The sequence below is a fragment of the Haematobia irritans genome, chromosome 1 (genome assembly GCF_050003625.1).
Source record: "Haematobia irritans isolate KBUSLIRL chromosome 1, ASM5000362v1, whole genome shotgun sequence".
Lineage (NCBI taxonomy): Eukaryota > Metazoa > Arthropoda > Insecta > Diptera > Muscidae > Haematobia > Haematobia irritans.
Window position 1 is genome coordinate 263,696,842 of NC_134397.1, and position 21,837 is coordinate 263,718,678.

At 31.4% G+C, this 21,837-nt stretch overlaps 2 protein-coding genes across 13 annotated transcripts in view; one reads left to right on the forward strand and one right to left on the reverse strand.

Annotated features, from left to right (window-relative positions):
- Positions 1-3,990: 3,990 nt before the first annotated feature.
- Positions 3,991-8,438, forward strand: cal1 (chromosome alignment defect 1). Its single transcript, XM_075292059.1, has 3 exons — positions 3,991-4,291; positions 4,385-5,595; positions 5,657-8,438. Exons 1-3 carry the CDS (start codon positions 4,196-4,198, stop codon positions 8,259-8,261), a joined length of 3,912 nt encoding a protein of 1,303 aa, XP_075148174.1. The 5' UTR covers positions 3,991-4,195; the 3' UTR covers positions 8,262-8,438.
- Positions 8,439-16,725: 8,287 nt separating this feature from the next.
- cher (filamin A protein cher) overlaps positions 16,726-21,837 on the reverse strand; it is a 227,384-nt gene continuing 222,272 nt past the window's right edge. For all 12 annotated transcript variants that reach the window (XM_075292144.1, XM_075292136.1, XM_075292085.1 and 9 more), the window contains 3 exons: positions 18,194-20,018; positions 17,919-18,125; positions 16,726-17,854 (listed from right to left, as the gene is read on the reverse strand). In XM_075292144.1, coding sequence (XP_075148259.1) covers positions 17,670-17,854; positions 17,919-18,125; positions 18,194-20,018 — 2,217 coding nt within the window. In that variant the 3' untranslated portion in view covers positions 16,726-17,669. The remainder of the gene's footprint in view (positions 17,855-17,918; positions 18,126-18,193; positions 20,019-21,837) is intronic.

Here is a 21,837-nt window from a genome sequence, read left to right on the forward strand (position 1 = left end):
TCAAGTATAGTTTTTCATAGTTGAAAGTTCTCATTATGATCTTATCTACTTCGATCGGTTGCAACCTCGTAACAAAATGTCAAATTCTAATGAGAAGCATGTCAAACGCCCGGCCTTTCTCCATATTGGTTTTTTCATTCGTTTTCGACCTCTCGCACCGTACGGTAATCCCTTGACATTGTAAATACAGGTAATCTTGTTTACAACCCTTTTGTATTTGAATTTTAAATAAAAGCTTACGGCTACCCAAGGCATATTAATTAAAGGTAAAGTCACGAGCAAGCGTGTGCACCCCCCATGATATTAATAATGTCAAACTAAAATGGCAGATCACTCAAGTTTTGTTTGTATGTGTAGTGTTGTTGTGTTTGTGTATGTGTAGTGTTGTTGTATTGTTGAATGCATATATAAAACATGAACATTGTTGAATACTAAACGTAAACAAAGCCTTTGACAAGATGAATGTCGATATTAGTCACCTGATTGCATGACTTTACCTCTTTAATATGCCTTGACGGCTACCCCTTATTCTATACAATTCACTAAACCAACTTGTGTTTCTTTTCTTTATTTTACGCTTAAGCATAGTACTAAGATCATGTTTTCGCACGAACAACTGTTATACTCCATATAAAAAAACGTTGGCGCGAAATAAATGCGAAATCTTTGTTTTGATAATTTTCAAACACATATTTATACAACCCTGGATTTTTCTCACGAAAAAATAGGCAGGCATATAAATATGTTAACATACTTGGGTTCGATACCCTATTTACGGAGATAGATGAAGATATTCGTTTTTCGCAGAAACGAATTTAGTGCTAAGCATTAAGGCCGGTACTATGTTCATTCTTGCGAAAAATTTTTATGGAAACCATTATTTCGCACATAGAAAGCGGCGTTTTTTTAGGTAGCTTGGAGCGCTATTTTACAGGGAGCGATATTGGGTTAAGTTGGTGGTTGTTGATTGTTTTTACAAAATAACATTTTATTTTTCCTTGGGCAATTGATCTGCTATTCCTTTGATCCTTTGTATAGTTTCGGAACAAAAATATGTTCCGTGTTTGATTTATAAACCCGCACAAATAGTTTTTAATAAATAAATTATTTCTTAAGGCCTGTACTATGTTCATTCTTGCGAAAAATTTTTATGGAAACCATTATTTCGCACATAGAAAGCGGCGTTTTTTTAGGTAGCTTGGAGCGCTATTTTACAGGGAGCGATATTGGATTAAGTTGGTGGGGTTGCTTGTTTTTACAAAATAACATTTTATTTTTCCTTGGGCAATTGATCTGCTATTCCTTTGATCCTTTGTATAGTTTCGGAACAAAAATATGGTCCGTGTTTGATTTATAAACCCGCACAAATAGTTTTTAATAAATAAATTATTTCTTAATTCACATTGCAAATGGCGCCGTGCTATAAACGTCAGTTTTTCAACACGAAAAAACAAAGTATCACAAATGGAAAAAATTTCGCAAATTTTTCGCATTTTTTGGTTTTGTATAGAGTTTCAACGCGAAAACCGAACAGAGTACCGGCCTTTAATTCACATTGCAAATGGCGCCGTGCTATAAACGTCAGTTTTTCAACACGAAAAAACAAAGTATCACAAATGGAAAAAATTTCGCAAATTTTTCGCATTTTTTGGTTTTGTATGGAGTTTCAACGCGAAAACCGAACAGAGTACCGGCCTTTACGGCGAACACTTAATGTCGTAGCATCCATCATCATTATACCCTTCACATGCAGTATGAGCTTGCAGGTAGACAGAGGCATACCAACAGATTCAAGTTCCCCTGGAATATGTAAAGTTCTTCCTAGCCTTACTAACTCTTCCGCTTCTTCCTATGGCCAGACACCATTATTAGGTGAATATTGCACTGCTCAGCCATCTCGTTGTGAGATTTGCGACATTTGATGGCCGTTTTCAAGTTAAGGCCGGTACTATGTTCATTCTTGCGAAAAATTTTTATGGAAACCCTTATTTCGCACATAGAAAGCGGCGTTTTTTTAGGTAGCTTGGAGCGCTATTTTACAGGGAGCGATATTGGATTAAGTTGGTGGTGTTGCTTGTTTTTACAAAATAACATTTTATTCTTCTTTGGGCAATTGATCTGCTATTCCTTTGATCCTTTCTATAGTTTCGGAACAAAAATATGGTCCGTGTTTGATTTATAAACCCGCACAAATAGTTTTTAATAAATAAATTATTTCTTAATTCACATTGCAAATGGCGCCGTGCTATAAACGTCAGTTTTTCAACACGAAAAAAACAAAGTATCACAAATGGAAAAAATTTCGCAAATTTTTCGCATTTTTTGGTTTTGTATGGAGTTTCAACGCGAAAACCGAACAGAGTACCGAAAAATCCAGGGTTGTACAAATATGTGTTTGAAGGCTTAAAGCCTAGTACTAAGATAACGTTTTCGCACGAAAAACTGTTATACTCCATACAAAAAACGTTAGCGCGGAATAAATGCGAAATCTTTGTTTTGAGGATTTTCAAACACATATTTATACAACCCTGGATTTTTCGCACGAAAAAAATAGGCAGGTATATTTTTTCGCATAAATAAGTTAACATTCCTGATTTTGAAACCCTATTTGCGGAGATAGATGAAGATATTCGTCTTTCACAGAAACGAACTTAGTACTAAGCATAAGAAGTAATTAAATTATAACACACCCTTAATGACACAGTTTCCAATATCCAAAAAAAAAAAAATTAATTTAACCCTAGACAGCTTATCTACGTCTGCGTTTTTGTTTTTCGCTCTCATTCATGAAAATGAGTACTGAAAATGTGAATTTTTGTTACACAATAAATAAAAGTTTATCCAAAAACGTGTTTAGTTGATAAGGATTTGTATAAAGAATAGGTGTAAGTACAAAAATTTAAACAGAATTCCACAAATTTTGTTCACATGATAATAAACTTACGATACGTCCCACGTATGTTTATCTTGTCCGTGACTTTCAGTAGGTTAAGCTTTCTAGGGTTAGTGTGTAAATATAACCATAGCGATAGGCGGTAGGCGAACACTTATTTACGTGTATTTCTTATGGGAAGCCCAAAATACGCGACGGAATACCGTGACGGCTAGCGGCGTGTCGCTAAATTAGAACTTATTCTAACTCCTTGGCGAAAACTGGTATAGTGTTGCCATCGCTTATCAATTTTTTTAACTCACCACTAGGAATTGCTGTTGCCTGGACGCGTGTAGATTATTTTTTCTTGAAATAACTCAACAAATAACAAGCCATTGTATGTTTTTATTCAACTTCATTGTTTAATATTGTCAAAGCATGCTGTATTGACAACAAAAACGCTAGGAAACGTGAAAAAGGAAATTAATCGCCGTCAAGCTTATTGTATTTGCCGTTGCGGCAAAAATGTTTCGCCTACCGCCTATCGCTATGGTTATATTTACATACTTAAGTTAGAATTAGATACCATACGTTCAATGCGTCCGATGATTGAAGAGTTGAAATTTCTCTTTGAAATCAAAAGCTCGAATAGTCTGCCGCAAACAGAAAAAATCAACCATCAACACACGGATTGAGGCATGGTGTGTCAATCCGTGACTGCAATAAAATTGAAGAATTTTAGAGATTTTTTAAAACCAAGTTGTCCTCGGAGAACGGAGATACACTTAGTCAAATCGATTTTGGAACCTTAGGCGTGATTTGAAATTCTTTTATTTTCTTTCTTCTTATTATTATACTGTTATTGTTTTAATTTCAATTTACGTTTTTTTACATTTTATCAAACATTATTTATTTAAAAACTTACTTTTTAATAAACTTTTAAATAAAAAAATTATATTTGTTTATTTAATTTTTGTTTTTGGTTTATTCGTTGGTTTTATAATCGCACGATAAAAATGAAAAGCCGGAGTTCAGACATTGGCAACTCCATAACAAACGAATTGTTTTATTTCTGTCACTACCTTTATAGTTCTTTATAGGTAATTGGCAACACTGGATGACGATCAACAAAACGGAACGTCTTTATATCGAAACAAGCTTGTTTCTGGGTTTAATTGAAGAAATATTTAAGTTTATACAAATAACAGACAATTTCTAATTGTGTAAACATTAAAGTAGATAATCCACATATTGAAATGTTAATGTTAGCGTGAAAAACGTATGCTGTGATAGTTATATTGTTGGGTTATCCCACTGATTGAAATGGCTTCTTCCGATGGTGCATCGAATGTATTCGATTTGGAACGCTTACAGCAATTAAGTTATGAGCGTTCAAAAGTCTGGGCCAATTTTCTTAATGTAAGTATAAACTTTTTGGGTCCAGGCGTATTTGGTTTCTATACTTTATGAGTCTGCTTTACACATTTTCCCATTTATATGATCGTTCAATAGCATATCCACGAATCGGAGAATCAGAAGGAAATTACTTTAGAAGAACTGGAATCACTTGATGAACTTCAAGAATATGCTGACGAGGACGACGATCTGGCCTCAATGGAAGATGAAACCTGTGTTGATAACATAGATCCAGAAGTGTTTCGTGACATTACAAATTCAACGCGTCTTACATTAATGCTCAATGGTACCAACAAATTAGATGTATCCTCAAATGAAGCAAATAACGAGTTGATCGATATGTTGAATGAAACATTGCCCGTCATCAATGAACACAACCGTCAATTGAAGGAATCCGGCATGGATCGCATACTCAACACTTTTGATGCAAAAAAGATTGAAGAGAAAGTTGGTGGTTGGCTAAGAAGACACAATACCCTGTGTGGATCGGACTACACCATGACGACAAAATCACAACCAGATAGAAGAAGGGAGACTCCATGGCTCAAGAAAAAGGATCATTACTATAGCAAACCTGCTTGTGTTCCAGAAGATGAATCTGAATCAGACGACTCCTTCAATTCCGGTGAAACTGCACGCTACATAAGGTCTAGTAAAGTTTCAGGTGTTAAAAACTCGGCTTCGACCACAATGATGATAAAGACTTATCGAATGGTTAAAAGTACCCGCCAGGCTTTGCGTGACAAATATGCATGCGCTCAAGATGACGATGCTGATTCACATATGAATGAGTTAAGACTGCGAAGAAGATTAGCTAAGGAATCGGCGAGACTACTCTACAAAGATACCCATTACGGTCATCGACCCAATGAGGCCTTGTACTCGTATATAACCCCAATACATTCGCAAAGACGTAAAGTTTTTCGTAAGCGTACTTCCAGCAATAGCTACAGTACCGTAGATGACTCGTCATCAGATTCGGATGGGTTTTATTATAATGATGATGACGTTGATCATGCTCGGTATCGTAAGCATAAAAACTGTTGCATTCAACGCCTTTGTTCAAGACTAACACCTCTATCTGCTAAACATTCTCAATGCCGTTCATCCAAATTTGTATCCTGTTCACGCAATGACCGAAGATATCATTATTCAAAACCCCATACACATTCTATACCGAACTTTCCGCCAAGTGAGTATCAAAGGAGTGGCATGAAAAAGCCATTGAAGAGATTAGACAATCGTCCCAGCAAGCGAGAATCGGAGTGCAAATGCTGTAATGAGAAAAGGTTGTGCAAGAAATATAGGTAATTTCTTGATTTTAGTTAACATTTTCCCAATATCATATGATTCTGGTCTTTTTTTTAGACATGTGGCAGATACATCCACAGAAGAATGGATTGTGGAGGATTGTTTTTCACCCAAAAAGAAAACAGTGATGACTTCAACTCAATTCGGCTTTGATAAGCAAATAAGAGAACATGAGAATTCCATAGAAACAACAATTACCACAAAAGATCATGATGTGGTAGGGAATATGATGAGAAAAGAGAAGGAAGTAGTTTGTCATAGACAGAAAAGTGCCATATTTAAACCAAACTTGCATGAATTTGTAGAGGATAAATCTTATATGTGCAAAAATCCACCTAAACCGTTGATGACTTCAACCCAAATCATGACCGAAGAAGATGACAAAAATACACAAGGAATGGTTCATAAGGAAATAGGTAACACTCAGCAAAAAGCAATTGTAAACAAAGATAAAAAGGCTATTAGGGTACCGAAAGTCCCTAATAAGGGGGCCCTAATAAAGCCAAAAATAGATAAGTTCGTAGAGGATAACACGAATACACACATACCATTGCTGACTTCAACTTTGATCATGACCGAAAGTAATGACAAAAAGAAATCGGACATGTTTACAATCCCGGATAAACCAGCTGTAAACAAAGATCGAAAGACAAAAACGAACCCGAAAACCAAAGTTCACAATAAGGAGGCAAAGCGTCGAAAAAACGAAGACACGCCAAAATCAAATGGCGACGACAGTTTTGATAGGGATCTTCAGATTGCTCTTAAACTGTCCCAAGATTTGTATGAAAAGGAAAAATTGGCTAAAACTCAAAAACAAAAATCCATAACATTGGAAGAGAAATCCAATGCGGTAATTTCAACAAATATTGACGATAACAATAACAATGGTACCGAGAAAACTGTGATGGAAAACACTGATAAGGTTGTTGAAAATTCTCCATCAATGGCAAAGCGAAAAAAACTACAACAAAGTCAAAAGGAAAACAAAGACCTCATAGGATTTGGATATAATGACGATATTTCTGAAGGTGACTATGGGAAGAAAAAAGCAGAGACCAAGTTACCAAATTCTATGCCTCAAGCCATTCCTAAAACCATTAAAAAAATTACACATAATAAAAATGAAGATAAGGACGAATTGTCAAATATGAGCAAAGTCTTGATGGTAAAACGAAATCCTATTGTGAATACAAGTAAACAAAAATCATCTGACAATAAAGATGGTGGCAATGGACCAAGTGGGACACGGAATACTGAAGACGGTGCTAATGAAACCAATGAGATACAGAAGAACCATGCCTCCGAATATCAAGAGGAATTATTGAATGCTAGCGTAGCTTTGTTGGAGAAACAAAATTCTATGGCTAAGCAAAAATCGTCTGATGGTGATAATGAAACTCATGAGACACATAACTATACCGTTGAATGTCTAGAAAAATCATCGAATGCTGCTAGAGTAGCGTTATTGGCAAAACAAAATCCTCTGCCGAAGAACTTTAACGACAGTGCAAAAGACATTCATGAGACACAGAAAAATTATAACTCTGAATATCTAGAGAAGCAATCAAATGCGACTCTTAATTTGCTGGAAAAACGAAATACTATTACGAAGAAGAGTAAGCAAAAGTCATCCAACATTAAGGAGACTACCAATGCAAATAATGAATCACAGAAGAACAACAATATTTGCCCTCGAGGAGAGAAGGATCAACATAATACTTTGCAAACGAATGCAGGTGGCAAAGACAATACCGACCACATATTCTATAAGGCAAAAAATAATGAAATTTCCTCCAATGCAATAGGCGAAAATATGCAAAACCATTCTGGCAGACACCAGAGTGTGATGACCACAAGTACAGAAAAGAAAGGTATGTTAAAATTGCAAAAAACAAAACAAGGAGAAAATCATGAAAAAGTAAGAAGGCCTACGAAGAATTCAAGCCAAAGGGAAATCAATGGATGCCAAGAAATTTTGGCACTGTCAAATAAAAAGATAAAAACACACGACGCCAGCCATCGTAAAGTCGACGAAAAGATTGATATCACAAAGCCAGCAAAAAAAGAAACGGAAAGCTTGACAAATAATAATTCCAAAATTACATCAACAACTACGATGTCATCTTCCCCGGAAATGAGCAAGTCCTCTAAATCCATAACAAAATCTCAAAGAAGGCGACAAAGAATCATAACTATAGAATCAAGTGATGAAGATGATGATATTGATTGTACCGTTGTGTCTTCAACCACCATGCACTTAGAACCGGAGGAAGCGGATCTTGATACTAAAGCATCACACTCGATATCCTCTTCTTCGAAACTAAATCTCGGATGTAGTAAAGGTATCCTCATTTATGCTCCCCAAAATTCCAGTATGGCCCCATCTCAAAGTTTCAGCAAAGACGATGGATTTTTCCATATAACACTGGAACATTTAAGTAAGATTATAGGTCAAAAACCAGCAGAGAAATTTCTTAAATATTATATAGGACCACGACGTTTCAAAAGCAATTCTACGATTTACTATAGACCACCGGCATTAGGAGTGCAGGCCACTAGTGATGCATCAACGTCTGATAGTGATGAAGATATTTTCGATTATGTGAATCGTTGTGGTGATCTTTATGAATCTTTTGGTGGAGGCCGAGGAAACGTTTGAGATATTTGGACTATGTCTACTTTTTATAAATTAAGCATTTGTCATGTATGTTTTCAATTGTTAAAATATTCCACATAATTTTTTTTATAATTTTTTTGTATGTTTATTTTATAAAATTCAAGTACTAAAATGTTACTAAGAACCTTTTTAAGAAATACAACGATAATTAATATCTTACGAGAATTATTTTTTTTTATAAATAGGGGAAATGGAATTTAAAGTTAATTATCGTTTTGGAAAGTTTGAGTCCAATTTTAAAATTTTTGAAGCCTATGGGTTTGGTTACATCTCGGTAAATTAAAATAAAATTATTGATTAAAGGAAAGACCTTCGTCTTTTTTAATTTAAAGCCAGTGTAGTGCATGTCCACCTTACCGAAGCTCGTGGGTTCAATCCCAGTTTCTAGTGGTTTCATTGTGTGGTAGAGAATATTAGTGATTTTTGGGTAGTTTTTTATGATAAATTTTCAATTTACATATAACACTAGTTCACAAAAAAACAAATCATGTACACCCGAAGAAATTTGTTAGTAGTGACAGCCAAGGCCGTAGCCAGGATTTTAATTCGGGGGGTTCAACTTAAAAAAAAATATTCATATAATCTCATGTGTAGAAAATTTTATTTATGTATAGGTATGTATACAATATTTTTATAATATTAAATTGAGCCGACGGGCTTTTTGGGCAGCAAATAAATCAATGACTTCTTTAGTCGGCACATTTATTCGGCGATGAACCGAAATTAATGACAATCCATTGAGTCTACTCTCGCTAGTCGAATTTCTAAGATACGTCTTTAATCTCTTCATTGTTGAAAATTAACGTTCGGATGAGCAGGGATGGAAAATGCAGTACTATAGTACTTTTTTCAATACTTTTTCACCCCGGTCAGTACCGTAGTACCCCCGCGAAGGATTTAGTACCTTTTGTGTAGACATTTTTGAGTCGATATCAGATTTATGGTACAATGGCCTTGGAATATTTTAATATTTTGAGAAAGTCTTTATCAACCTTATTTGCTAATAGACTTTTATAAATATGGCAAAACAGACATGATCATGTGGGAAGAAAATCTCGATTTTGTAAAAGACAGTCAAAAACAGGATTTTATTGAACTTCAAGAATGTTTTAGTCGAAAAAAGAATGCGATTCTATATTATCGATTTTTTATTTCGGTAGAAAATGTTGTCAAAATTTTATTTCTATATAGAATTTTTTCAAAATTTTATTTTTATAGAAAATTTTGTCAAAATTTTATTTCAATTGAAAATTTTGTAAAAATTTTATTTCTATAGGAAATTTCTGCAAAATTTTATTTCTATAGAAAAAATTTGGCAAAGAAAATAGAAAATTTTTGCAAAATTTTATTTATATAGAAAATTTTTTCAAAATTTTATTTTCTTTAAAATTCAGTCCCTTGACAATAATCTTCCAGTGAAATTTTTGTTGAAATTTAGTAAAAAGTACCTTTCCGCTCAAAAAATACCTTTTTTGTACTTTCTTAAAAATTGTATTTTCCATCCCTGAGTAACTGGCAAAGTGACCAAAATTTTTAAAAGAATATGCACGTTTGGAAATATCTCTTTATTGCACTCTCCAAGTGCTTCCATCGCTGAATTAGGCAGGTTCTTTTCGCAGTTTTGCGCCATTTCATTTACACATGTGTGTTTGGCTGTTTCGTTGTTTGTGCTATGGCCAAGGTTATGTTAGGTTAGGTTAGGTGGCAGCCCGATGTATCAGGCTCACTTAGACTATTCAGTCCATTGTGATACCACATTGGTGAACTTCTCTCTTATCACTGAGTGCTGCCCGATTCCATGTTAAGCTCAATGACAAGGGACCTCCTTTATATAGCCGAGTCCGAACGGCGTTCCACATTGCAGTGAAACCACTTAGAGAAGCTTTAAAACCCTCAGAAATGTCACCAGCATTACTGAGGTGGGATAATCCACCGCTGAAAAACTTTTTGGTGTTCGGTCGAAGCAGGAATCGAACCCACGACCTTGTGTGTGCAAGGCGGGCATGCTAACCATTGCACCACGGTGGCTCCCTATGGCCAAACAAAGCGAGTCATATTCACAAAAAGAACAACAAACACACATAAAAAGCAGAAAGACATTTTCCAAAAATTAAATTTGTGGTGCGAGAACAAAAACAATTTGTTTTTTTCGACCGTCGTTTGACGGGCTTTTCAACTAGTATTCTATGATTTGTGCAAGTTTTATAGGTAAGCGTTTTTCAAAATAAAACCTTAAGCTTTTCTTCAACATCTTCGATAAGATTTTTCTATGCGGCTAAAAAAATATATTTATTTATATAAAAATATTCATTCATTTCGGGGGGGGGGGGGGGGGGGGGGGGGTTGATCCCCCTCACCCCCCCCCCACTGAATACGGCCTTGGTGACAGCAGAAAAGTCTGCTAAAACAGCAGAAAGTCTGCTGAAAAAGGGACAGCAGTCAATGTTTGCTGAAATAGCAAACATTTCCAGCTATTTTTTAAGCTCGATTTCACTAAAACAAATAAAAATTTCAAATTAGGAGCTATCTTAACATAATTAAAACAATATTTTATGAATATCTATAGTATTTGACCAAAAATCTGAATATTTATCGAATTGAGGCTGATCGTATTTAGGAGCTTGTAAGTATATTACTGTGAAAAAATATACCAAAAACTACTTTTCGTTCTTAAATATGCTTTGGGGAAAAATTTATAACCTAAACATTTTGTAAATTGTTGTTGAAGTACAAAAATATAACAGCAAACATTGACTGCTGTTTTTACCAGACTCTTTTCTTTTGAGTGTACACTTGATGAAAATCAACTTTTCTTATGTATTTTGAGCTGCTGAATTCGAAAAAAAAAAATGATAAAAAAAATTTATGGAACAGTTTTCTAGATATCCCGTTATTTTTAAATGTTCGCTCTTTTTTCACTAAACACAATATATGTTATCTCGAGTTAGAAATGAATAAACGAACAATCGTGTGTAATTGGATCTGTAATAAGTTAAGTGGTTCAAAAAATATCAATGCGAAAAGTCAAAATTTTCAAAAAAATCGTATTTTACAATGGACCTTTTCCGCCAGGAAAGTATAAACCATTTAAAAAAAATTATCTTCATGGTCGTATAGATGATACTCTAATGACAAAGTTATAATTTTTAAACATTTTTTTTTCGAATTCAGCAGATCAAAATACATAAGAAAAGTTGATTTTCATCAAGTGTACATTTTGAGTGTAAACTAGTGTAATTAATATGTAATTTAAACTAAACTTTTAATCCTAGTCAGTGATCCTACAACTTTTTGGAAAAATTACATGATGAAAATAAAAAATAAATAAATAAAATATTTTGTTTCTCTCAATCAATATTTGAGGTTCGGTTTAAATTTCTAAATATGGTCCAGTATGAAATACCATACGAACAAATACTTGTTTCAAGCCGATATCGTGCCAAAAATAATCTACAAAACTTTGAAGAACATTTTACCAAAAATCTACCAAATTTAAAAAAAAAATCTTGGAAGATTTTTATTAAATGTGTGTGGTTATTATCAAAAACATGTTTTTGTTTTTTGAAAGATATTTTCTATTTTATTTTAGTTAGTATAATATTATCTATTCTGATCTTTCTTATTAGCGACAATTTTCTGGGTTTACAAATATCTCTCGAATTGTAAATGTGTCAGATTTTAAATGTTTTAACGATTTAGCTTGCATCAAAAAGGGAAAGGGAAACTATATCTTTGAAAAGGAAAATCTTACTCAATCGCTACGGCCTTTGACGAATTGAACTAAATGACAATAACTAAAATTTCACCTCTATATAAAATTTTGTCAAATTTTTTTTCTATAGAAAATTTTATTTATATAGAAAATTTTCTCAAAATTTTATTTCTATAGAATTTTTTTTTTTTTGTCAAAATTTTATTTCTATCCCAGCAAAAACTCTCATTACCCGGTAAGCTTGTAGGTAAGCCTATTTAAAAATCAATAACCAGTTATTAATTGACATCGCTCCGGATTACATTTACACACGCATGTCCTAAGAGGAAAGTTCTTCTCCCCAGGCATATCTTCGGCCATGAAATAAGTAGTGCTTTTAAAGCATATAATCACCTAATATGTAATAACTTATTCGTAGATATACCAAAGATTGCAAATCTCGAAAATATTGACTTCTCTAGCCGATTACAATGGATCAAAATATGGCGAGTAATGCTGTAATATGAGTACTACTTGCATAGAAACGAATATTGCAGCAATAGACAAAAATGTAACAAATCATCTAAATAAGATTACACGCAAATTAATTTCACACTTAAAATAGAAATAAAAGTGAAATAAAAGGGAGTTTGATTCGTGTTATACGTTATAATAAACCTAATAGACCACATTAGGTTCGAAAACTACTAAAGATGGATTTTAACTCCCTTTTTTATAAGGCAAATGGCAGTTGAGGAGGCGAATGAGGTATAATAAAACATTTATTTAAAACATACTATGGTAATGTAATTGATTTAAAACACAATTATTATGAAATATTCGTGAAGAATATTCCTTAACTTTTTGAGTTTTTTAAGTAAATGCTCAATTATTTGAATAATTATACCTAATGATACCATCATTTATTATATTGAGAATAACAATTCGAAAATTATCAAGAAGTATTTATTATTGTCATTACAAGTTATTCATTATAAATCACCGCAATGTAATGCAATGTGTAATGGCAGCTTTACTCCTGGTAATGCAAATTGTAATGAGATGTGTTTTCGCAGGGTATAGAAAATGTTGTCAAAATTTTATTTCTATAGACAATGTTGTCAAACTTTTATTTTTACAGAAAATTTTGTCAAAATTTTATTTCTATAGAAAATTTTGTCAAAATTTCATTTCTATAGAAAATTTTCTCAAAATTTCATTCCTATAGAAAATTTTCTCAAAATGTTATTTCTATAGAAATTTTTTTCAAAATTTTATTTCTATAGAAAATTTTGTCAAAATTTTATTTCTATAGAAAATTTTGTCAAAATTTTATTTCTATAGAAAATTTTGTCAAAATTTTATTTCTATAGAAAATGTTGTCAACATTTTATTTCTATAGGATATTTTGTCAAAATTTTATTTCTATAGACAATGTTGTCAAAATTTTACTTCTATAGAAAATTTTGTCAACATTTTATTTCTATAGAAAATTTTTTCAAATTTTTATTTCTATAGAAAATTTTGTCAAAATTTTATTTCTATAGAAAATTTTGTCCAAATTTTATTTCTATAGAAAATATTGTAAAACTTTTATTTCTATAGAAATTTTGTCAAAGTTTTATTTCTATAGGAAATTTGGTCAAAATTTTATTTCTATAGGAAATTTTCTTAAAATTTTATTTCTATAGAAAATTTTGTCAACATTTTATTTGTATAGAAAGTTTTGTAAAAATTTGATATCTATAGAAAATTTTGTAAAAAATTGATGTCTATAAAAAATTTGGTAAAAATTTTATTTCTATAAAAAATTTTGTCAATATTTTATTTCTATAAGAAATTTGGTCAACATTTTATTTCTATAGGAAATTCAGTCAAAATTTTATTTCTATAGAAAATTTTGTCAAAATTTTATTTCTATAGAAAATTTTGTCAAAATTTTATTTCTATAGAAAATTGTCTCAAAATTGTATTTCTATAGAAAATTTTGTTAAAATTTTATTTCTATAGAAAATTTTGTTAAAATTTTATTTCTATAGAAAATTTTGTCAAAATTTTATTTCTATAGGAAATTTGGTCAACATTTGATTTTTATAGAAAATGTTGTCAAAATTTTATTTCTATAGAAAATTTTAAAAACTCTACAAAAACATCAAGAATTCTAGCAATCTATAAAAAATCTACCATTTTTGGTGGACCAATTGTTGCAACCGTGGCCTGAGACCAATATCTGAATGTGTTACAAAGCTGCTACACCCCCTATCGTATGGCGGATGGTATAAAAAGCTTTACTCCTGGTAATGCAAATTGTAATGAGATGTGTTTTCGCTGGGTATAGAAAATGTTGTCAAAATTTTATTTCTATAGACAATGTTGTCAAAAATTTATTTTTACAGAAAATTTTGTCAACATTTTATTTCTATAGAACAATTTATCAAATTTTTATCTCTATAGAAACTTTTATCAAAATTTTATTTCTTTGGAAAATTTTGTGAAAATTCTATTTCTATAGAAAATTTTGTCAAAATTTTATTTTTATAGAAAATTTTGTCAAAATTTTATTTTATATAGATAATTTTGTTATAATTTTATTTATATAGAAAAATTTGATAAAATTTTATTTCTATAGAAAATTTTGTCAAAATTTTATTTCTATAGAAAATTTTGTCAAAATTTTATTTCTATAGAAAATTTTTTCAAAATTTTATTTCTATAGAAAATTTTGTGAAAATTTTATTTTTATAGAAAATTTTGTCAAAATTTTATTTTATATAGATAATTCTGTTATAATTTTATTTATATAGAAAAATTTGATAAAATTTTATTTCTATAGAAAATTTTGTCAAAATTTTATTTCTATAGAAAATTATGTCAAAATTTTATTTCTATATAATATTTTTTTAAATTTAAATTTTGTCAAAATTTTATTTCTATAGAAAATTTTGTCAACATTTGATGTCTATAGAAAATTTTGTAAAAAATTGATGTCTATAAAAAATTTGGCCAAAATTTTATTTCTATAAAAAATTTTGTCAATATTTTATTTCTATAAGAAATTTGGTCAACATTTTATTTTTATAGGAAATTCGGTCAAAATTTTATTTCTATAGAAAATTTTGTCAAAATTTTATTTCTATAGAAAATTTTGTCAAAATTTTATTTCTATAGAAAATATTCTCAAAATTTTATTTCTTTAGAAAATTTTCTTAAAATTTTATTTCTATAGAAAATTTTGTTAAAATTTTATTTCTATAGAAAATTTTGTTAAAATTATGTTTCTATAGAAAATTTTGTCAAAATTTTATTTCTATTTCTATGCAAAATGTCAAAATTTTATTTCTATGTTGTCAAAATTTTATTTCTATAGAAAATGTTGTCAAAATATTATTTCTATAGAAAACTTTCTCAAAATTTTATTTCTATAGAAAATTTTCTCAAAATTTTATTTCTATAGAAAATTTTCTCAAAATGAAAATTTTCGAAAATGTTGTCAAAATTTTATTTCTATAGACAATTTTGTACAAATTTTGTTTGTATAGAAAATGTTCTCAACATTTTATTTCTATTGAAAATTTCTCAAAATTTCATTTCTATAGAAAGTTTTGTAAAAATTTGATGTCTAGAAAATTTTGTAAAAAATTGATGTCTATAAAAATTTGGTCAAAATTTTATTTCTATAAAAAATTTTGTCAATATTTTATTTCTATAAGAAATTTGGTGAACATTTTATTTCTATAGGAAATTCGGTCAAAATTTTATTTCTATAGAAAATTTTGTCAAAATTTTATTTCTATAGAAAATATTCTCAAGATTTTATTTCTATAGAAAATTTTCTCAAAATTTTATTTCTATAGAAAATTTTGTTAAAATTTATTTCTATAGAAAATTTTGTTAAAATTTTGTTTCTATAGAAAATTTTGTCAATATTTTATTGCTATAGAAAATTTTGTCAACATTTTATTTCTATTTCTATACAAAATTTTTTTTTCTATAGAAAATGTTGTCAAAATATTATTTCTATAGAAAATTTTCTCAAAATTTTATTTCTATAGAAATTTTTCTCAAAATTTTATTTCTATTAAAAATTTTGTCCAAATTTTTTTTCTATAGAAAATGTTGTCAAAATATTATTTCTATAGAAAATTATCTCAATATTTTATTTCTATAGAAAATTTTGTCAAAATTTTATTTCTATAGACAATTTTGTACAAATTTTATTTGTATAGAAAATGTTCTCAACATTTTATTTCTATTGAAAATTTTCTCAAAATTTCATTTCTATAGAAAATGTTGTCAAGATTTTATTTCTATAAAAAATTTTGTCAATAATTTATTTCTATAAGAAATTTGGTCAATATTTTATTTCTATAAGAAATTTGGTCAACATTTCATTTCTAAAAAAATTTGTCAATATTTTTTTTTCTATAGAAAATTTTGTCAAAATATTATTTCTATTGGAAATTTGGTCAAAATTTTATTTCTATAGAAAATTTTGTCAAAATTTTATTTCTATAGAAAATTTTAAAAACTCTGCAAAAACATCAAGAATTCCACCAGTCTATAAAAAATCTACCATTTTTGGTAGAATTGTACCAATTGTGGCAACCGTGGCCTGAGACCAATATATGAATGTGTTACAAAGCTGGTACACCCCATATCCTATGGCGGATGGTATAAAAAGTTTTCTATACTATATTAATTTTTCTGAGAATAATAACAGCATATTTCCTGAATTAATTAATTCAACAACGATGATTTTTTTTTAAATTTATTTTCTGTTTATTTATAAATAATTATTTTATATGATTGAAAAAATATATATCATAAAAAAAAACATAAAAAAACATAATATATAATATATGAATAACAGAACTTTACTTAAATTATGCGATTTAGCAATTGCATCGATTATTTGTTTATTTTAAATATATTTATTTATATATTATTTAAATATTACAGCGTTATCTAATATAGACACATGATGTATTTCAAAAGAAAAATTTTGAAATATGGGATTTTATTAGGACTCCCAAAATATATAAAAAATAAATTTTCTGTTATGGTTCCCGTGATGATGTGGGTTCACTTTGAAGCAGTGAAAATTTATATACACACGTCCTATATTTGATAACGACTAATATTGCTTTTTTCATATATTTTAACCGATAAAAAAAAAAAAAAACAAAAATGTGACATAGTATATATTGAAAACAAAAATTATGAATGACACAAAAATAGAAAATAATTTAAAATCTAAATTAAAAGAAAAACGACGACGACAGCTTTCATTAACTAAACGAGACGAGAATTTTTTTTTTAACTTTCGAGTATATGAAAGAAATACAGGACATTTATAAACCATTTATAAATTATATACTTATATGCATTTGATCAAAATCTTTCATATATATTAAATTTACAAGAAATAAGAAAATATTAATGTATAGTTTTTTTTTTTAATTTGTTTTTGTTTTACGCAAACTTATTCTTAAAGGTATTGGAAGTGGAACTTTGTTTGCTTGATAATCGTAGACGAAAAAAATACAATTGTAGAAAATTCCAAGATTTTGCAACAATCGACAAGACATTATGATAAAATCAAGTTTCTCTGTGTGTGTGTGCGTGTGTTGTTGTATATATGATTGTGTGTTTTTGTGTATGTAGCTAGGCATGGGAGGAGTTATAACGATGACAACGACTTAGACATCAACTTGGAAAGGTGATCCGGGAATATGTTCATCACCCCATTTGACTATTAAAATATATTGGCCACGATCGCGTACCATATAGCTGACATTGTAGTTATTGCGACCGGTGTGTTTAATGCTGAATTCTTCACAGGGTCCCTTAGGTCCATACATACCCACATAGAGGATATTGTTACCTGTGTAATGAGAATAGTAGTTATGGGCATGTATACTCATTTTCTCAGTATAGGGTACACTTACCAGCATCTGTGGCACTAATGGTAAAGGTATTGGTTTTTCCCATAAAGGCTTTCTTCAAACCCATACCCTTGGATGTAACCGCTGAGGCATCAGATTTGAAGGCAGGCAAAACAACACCGGTATTCTTGCCACCCTTGGCTACCTTATGGACGGTTTCCACTACAACTGTAGATGTTTCTTGAGCACCTTCATCTACCATTTTTTCACCTTAAAACAAAACACAAAAGAAAATTATTTAACATAAAGAGAATCCATAATCATCCATCCATGCTTACCTTCACAGCTGACTTTGAATGGTGAACCAATAATGTGGATATTATTGTATTTTACCGATACATAATGATCGCCAGGCAATAGGGGTGTGTAGCGCACTTTATAACCCTCTTCGACTTCTGTACAATCCATGGCAACCTTGGATGGACCATCGATGGCCACTGATAATGTACCAACACCAGCATTGCAGGTATTAATGATGAAATCAGCCTTATGGCCGGTCTTTACACATTCCAAACCGGAACCGGAAGCATGGACAGCGGCGGGATCAGCCACATCCTTACCGACCTTAATGCGGAAGGGTGATCCGGGAATATGAACACCATTGAATTTAACATGAATGGCATGAATGCCATTTTCACGTGGATAGAAACGCACAGAGGTCATATCAGAATCGATGGCCTGGATGAAACAATCATCATCGGTGCCTGAAGGAGCCACAATCTTGGCATCCAATTCACCCTTGGCTCCATTCTTGCGTACCAAGAACTGATAGGGAGCATCAGCTTGGATGCTGCCCTCGGGGAATTGTTGGACCTCCAATTTGTGGGCATCACCAGCATCAGGAGAAACGTAAACTTTGAATGGCGAGTCGGGAATATGGCGATCATTGAATTTCAAGCCCACACGATATTCACCGGGTTCAGTGACTTTGTAGGCTACATCGCAAGAACCATCCTTGCGATCTTTGAATTCGATTTCAGCCTTGCTGGGACCCTCAACGGAAATGGCCAAAGAACCACCGCCAGCTTCACGGGTCCAAACATTGAATTCATTAGCAACACCAACACGACCACGTTCCAAACCGGAACCTCCAGCTTTAACCAAATGGCTACCAAAGTCATGCAATGGACCAACAGTGAATTGGAAAGGAGAGCCAGGGATGTGCATATCCTTGTAGCGAACAGACACGGTGTGAACACCCAATTCCTTGGGTACAAAGTGTACTGAGTAAAGACCATCTTCAACTTCTTGAATTTCAGCATCTTCGGTGACATTGCTGGGAGAAGTGACACGAGCAGCCAAATCGAAGGATGTGATACCAGGCATTTTGAAGGTCAATTTACATTTGCTGCCAATTTCCGTAACAGGGACAGCATCACGTTCACGTTGAATCTTTTCACGTTTGCGATTGCTGCCCTCACCGGCTACCTTGACAGTGAAGGGAGATCCTTCCACATGGTGATCAGCGAATTTCAAATTGACAATGTAATAACCAGGCTCTGTGGGCTTATAAGAAATATTCAGAGTACCATCATCCTTATCGGTACATTGAATTTCAGCCTTGCTGGGACCTTCAATGGACACGGACAAACCACCATAACCAGCATTACGGGTATCCACAGAGAAAATATTCTCTGTGTGAGTTTTACCCTCCTTCAAACCATTACCGGTTACCTTGACCTTCTTGGCATCACCAACTTCGCGTTCCATAACGGTGACTTTGAATGGTGAATTGGGTATATGCTTGCCCATACGCTTAACGGAAACCATGTGTTCACCAGTTTCACGAGGTGTAAAGGAAATACCAATGTTGCCAGTGGGCATACGTTTCAAGAAGCAGGGCTCCTCCAAACCACTGGGAGCTTGAATGGAGGCATTCAAAGCACGCAAATCATCGTCGGTAATTTCACCAGGCATGGTGACTTCAGAGCAGGAGCCAACGGAAATTTGATTACGTTTGCGACCTTCGCCAGTAATTTTAGCAACATAAGGTGAACCCTTAATGTGTTTATCACCAAAACGTACAGCAACATGATATTCTCCAGGGGCAGTGGGTAAATATTGAACGGAAACGGTACCATCTTTGTTGTCATGATAGTTGATCTGAAAGTAAAAAGACAAAAAGGCTTAAGCTGGGGAGTTTGAAGCGGGTTTGAAGATGACATGATGGTTTACTAATTACAATGGGATGCAATATCACAAACGTAGACATAAACACTCGATAGATGATTGATTGAGATTTTGAGGGAAATAAAAGATTGGCTAGATGTTTTTTTCTTAAATGGAATCTCACTTTTAAGTTGTGTGAAATTCCCATTTTGTTTGAATGTTTGAAAATTCGAAATAAAAACAAGAATAAATTTATGCTGATTATAGGATATCGTAAATATTTCAATCATAGAAAATGAATAATGAAGTAAAATTAATTGTAAAAATAATTGCTTGTGGTGGCTTTCAAATTACACAGTGAATTTAGTGCCGAAAAGTATGCCTTGTATTTCATACAATTTGGTCCAGCACTAATAGAATTTAAGACAAGAGAATTTTAGTCAGCCTAGAAGTATGCTTTATTTTTTGACAACTACCCAGCTAGCATTTGGGTGATAGTTTTAACAAATATCATCTAAATGAGTCATATTCGAGTACTTTAGGAGATCAAAAACTGCTATGTCAGTTATGTGATTATAATACGATACGAAAATGACTCGCGCTAATGGGCGTAAAATGAGTTCGTTATAAAATACAACAAAAAATTACAAAAATCTAACAAAAACCGTCTAGAGGAGTCATCTTCGAGTACTTTTGGTGATCAAAAACTGCTTAAACAGTTACGGGACCAAAAAATGGCACGAAAATGACTCGCGCTAATGGGCATAAAATGTGTTCGATTTAAAATCGTCCAAAGGAGTCATCTCCGAGTACTTTTGGTGATCAAATAGTGATCTTACAGAGTTACTGCAAGTGTTTTTTTATTTAAATTACAATTTTAACGGAGCAATCCCTATAATATTGTCAGAAAATAAAAAAAAAAAAAAAAAAAAAAAACAAAAAACAAACCTAAACTTCTGTTTACTCCGAAATAGTCACTGATATTTAATAAATTTAACTAAAAAAACGCAATGTCGTCTATACCTAAAAATGCCAGAATGGAAAGAGCCCAAATAAAAAAATTGGCAAAAAAGAGGCAACTAATTTAATTTCATAAAAAAAATAAATCTGAAAAAAGACAGTGATTATTGAAGATAACATTCAAGAGTCTGAAGAGATTAGTGAACATGAGAATAAAACAAGTGTTGATAGCGACAGTTTTGACAGTGGCAGTGACAGTGAAAGTGAAAAAAAGTAAATTTTTTTTGGATGGACTAGCTAAGTGGGCAATTGAATTTAACGTGAGCTTTGTTGCAATTAATGCTCTATTATTATTACTAAAATGTAACATGAAAGTTCCAAAGGACGCAAGGACACTTTTAAAAACGCCAAGTTTTACAGAGAAGAGAAAATGGTGAAGAGAAAGGAGAAAGGGGAAGGAACATACATTCACTATGGATTAAAAAATGGATTAACCGATTATTATTATTATGTTGTTTTGCATTTAAAATTATGAATAACTCTTATGAATTTGTTCATCGAATGTAATTTTATATCCATATAAAAATTTTTTTTTTTATAATTTTGTTATTAAATACTAAGTATTAAAAATAATTATAATACAAATATTAATATTGAATATTTATATTAATAAAAAACCACGTATTATTAATTAAAGGGAAATGGTTCAGAAAACCGACTCAAAAATGCACTTAGAAGAGTCATTTGCGATTAGAAATATGACTATTAAATGACTCATAAATGGCTCATAAATAGAGTAATATGTGATCCATTAAAGACTCGTAAGGGATTATAATCATAATTGAAAAACGAC

Coding starts and splice junctions, on each gene's coding strand:
- cal1 (XM_075292059.1), top strand. CDS start 4,196: ATGGCTTCTTCCGATGGTGCATCGAATGTATTCGATTTGGAACGCTTA. Junction 4,292..4,384: donor TCTGGGCCAATTTTCTTAAT/GTAAGTATAAAC, acceptor ATCGTTCAATAG/CATATCCACGAATCGGAGAA. Junction 5,596..5,656: donor AGGTTGTGCAAGAAATATAG/GTAATTTCTTGA, acceptor TCTTTTTTTTAG/ACATGTGGCAGATACATCCA.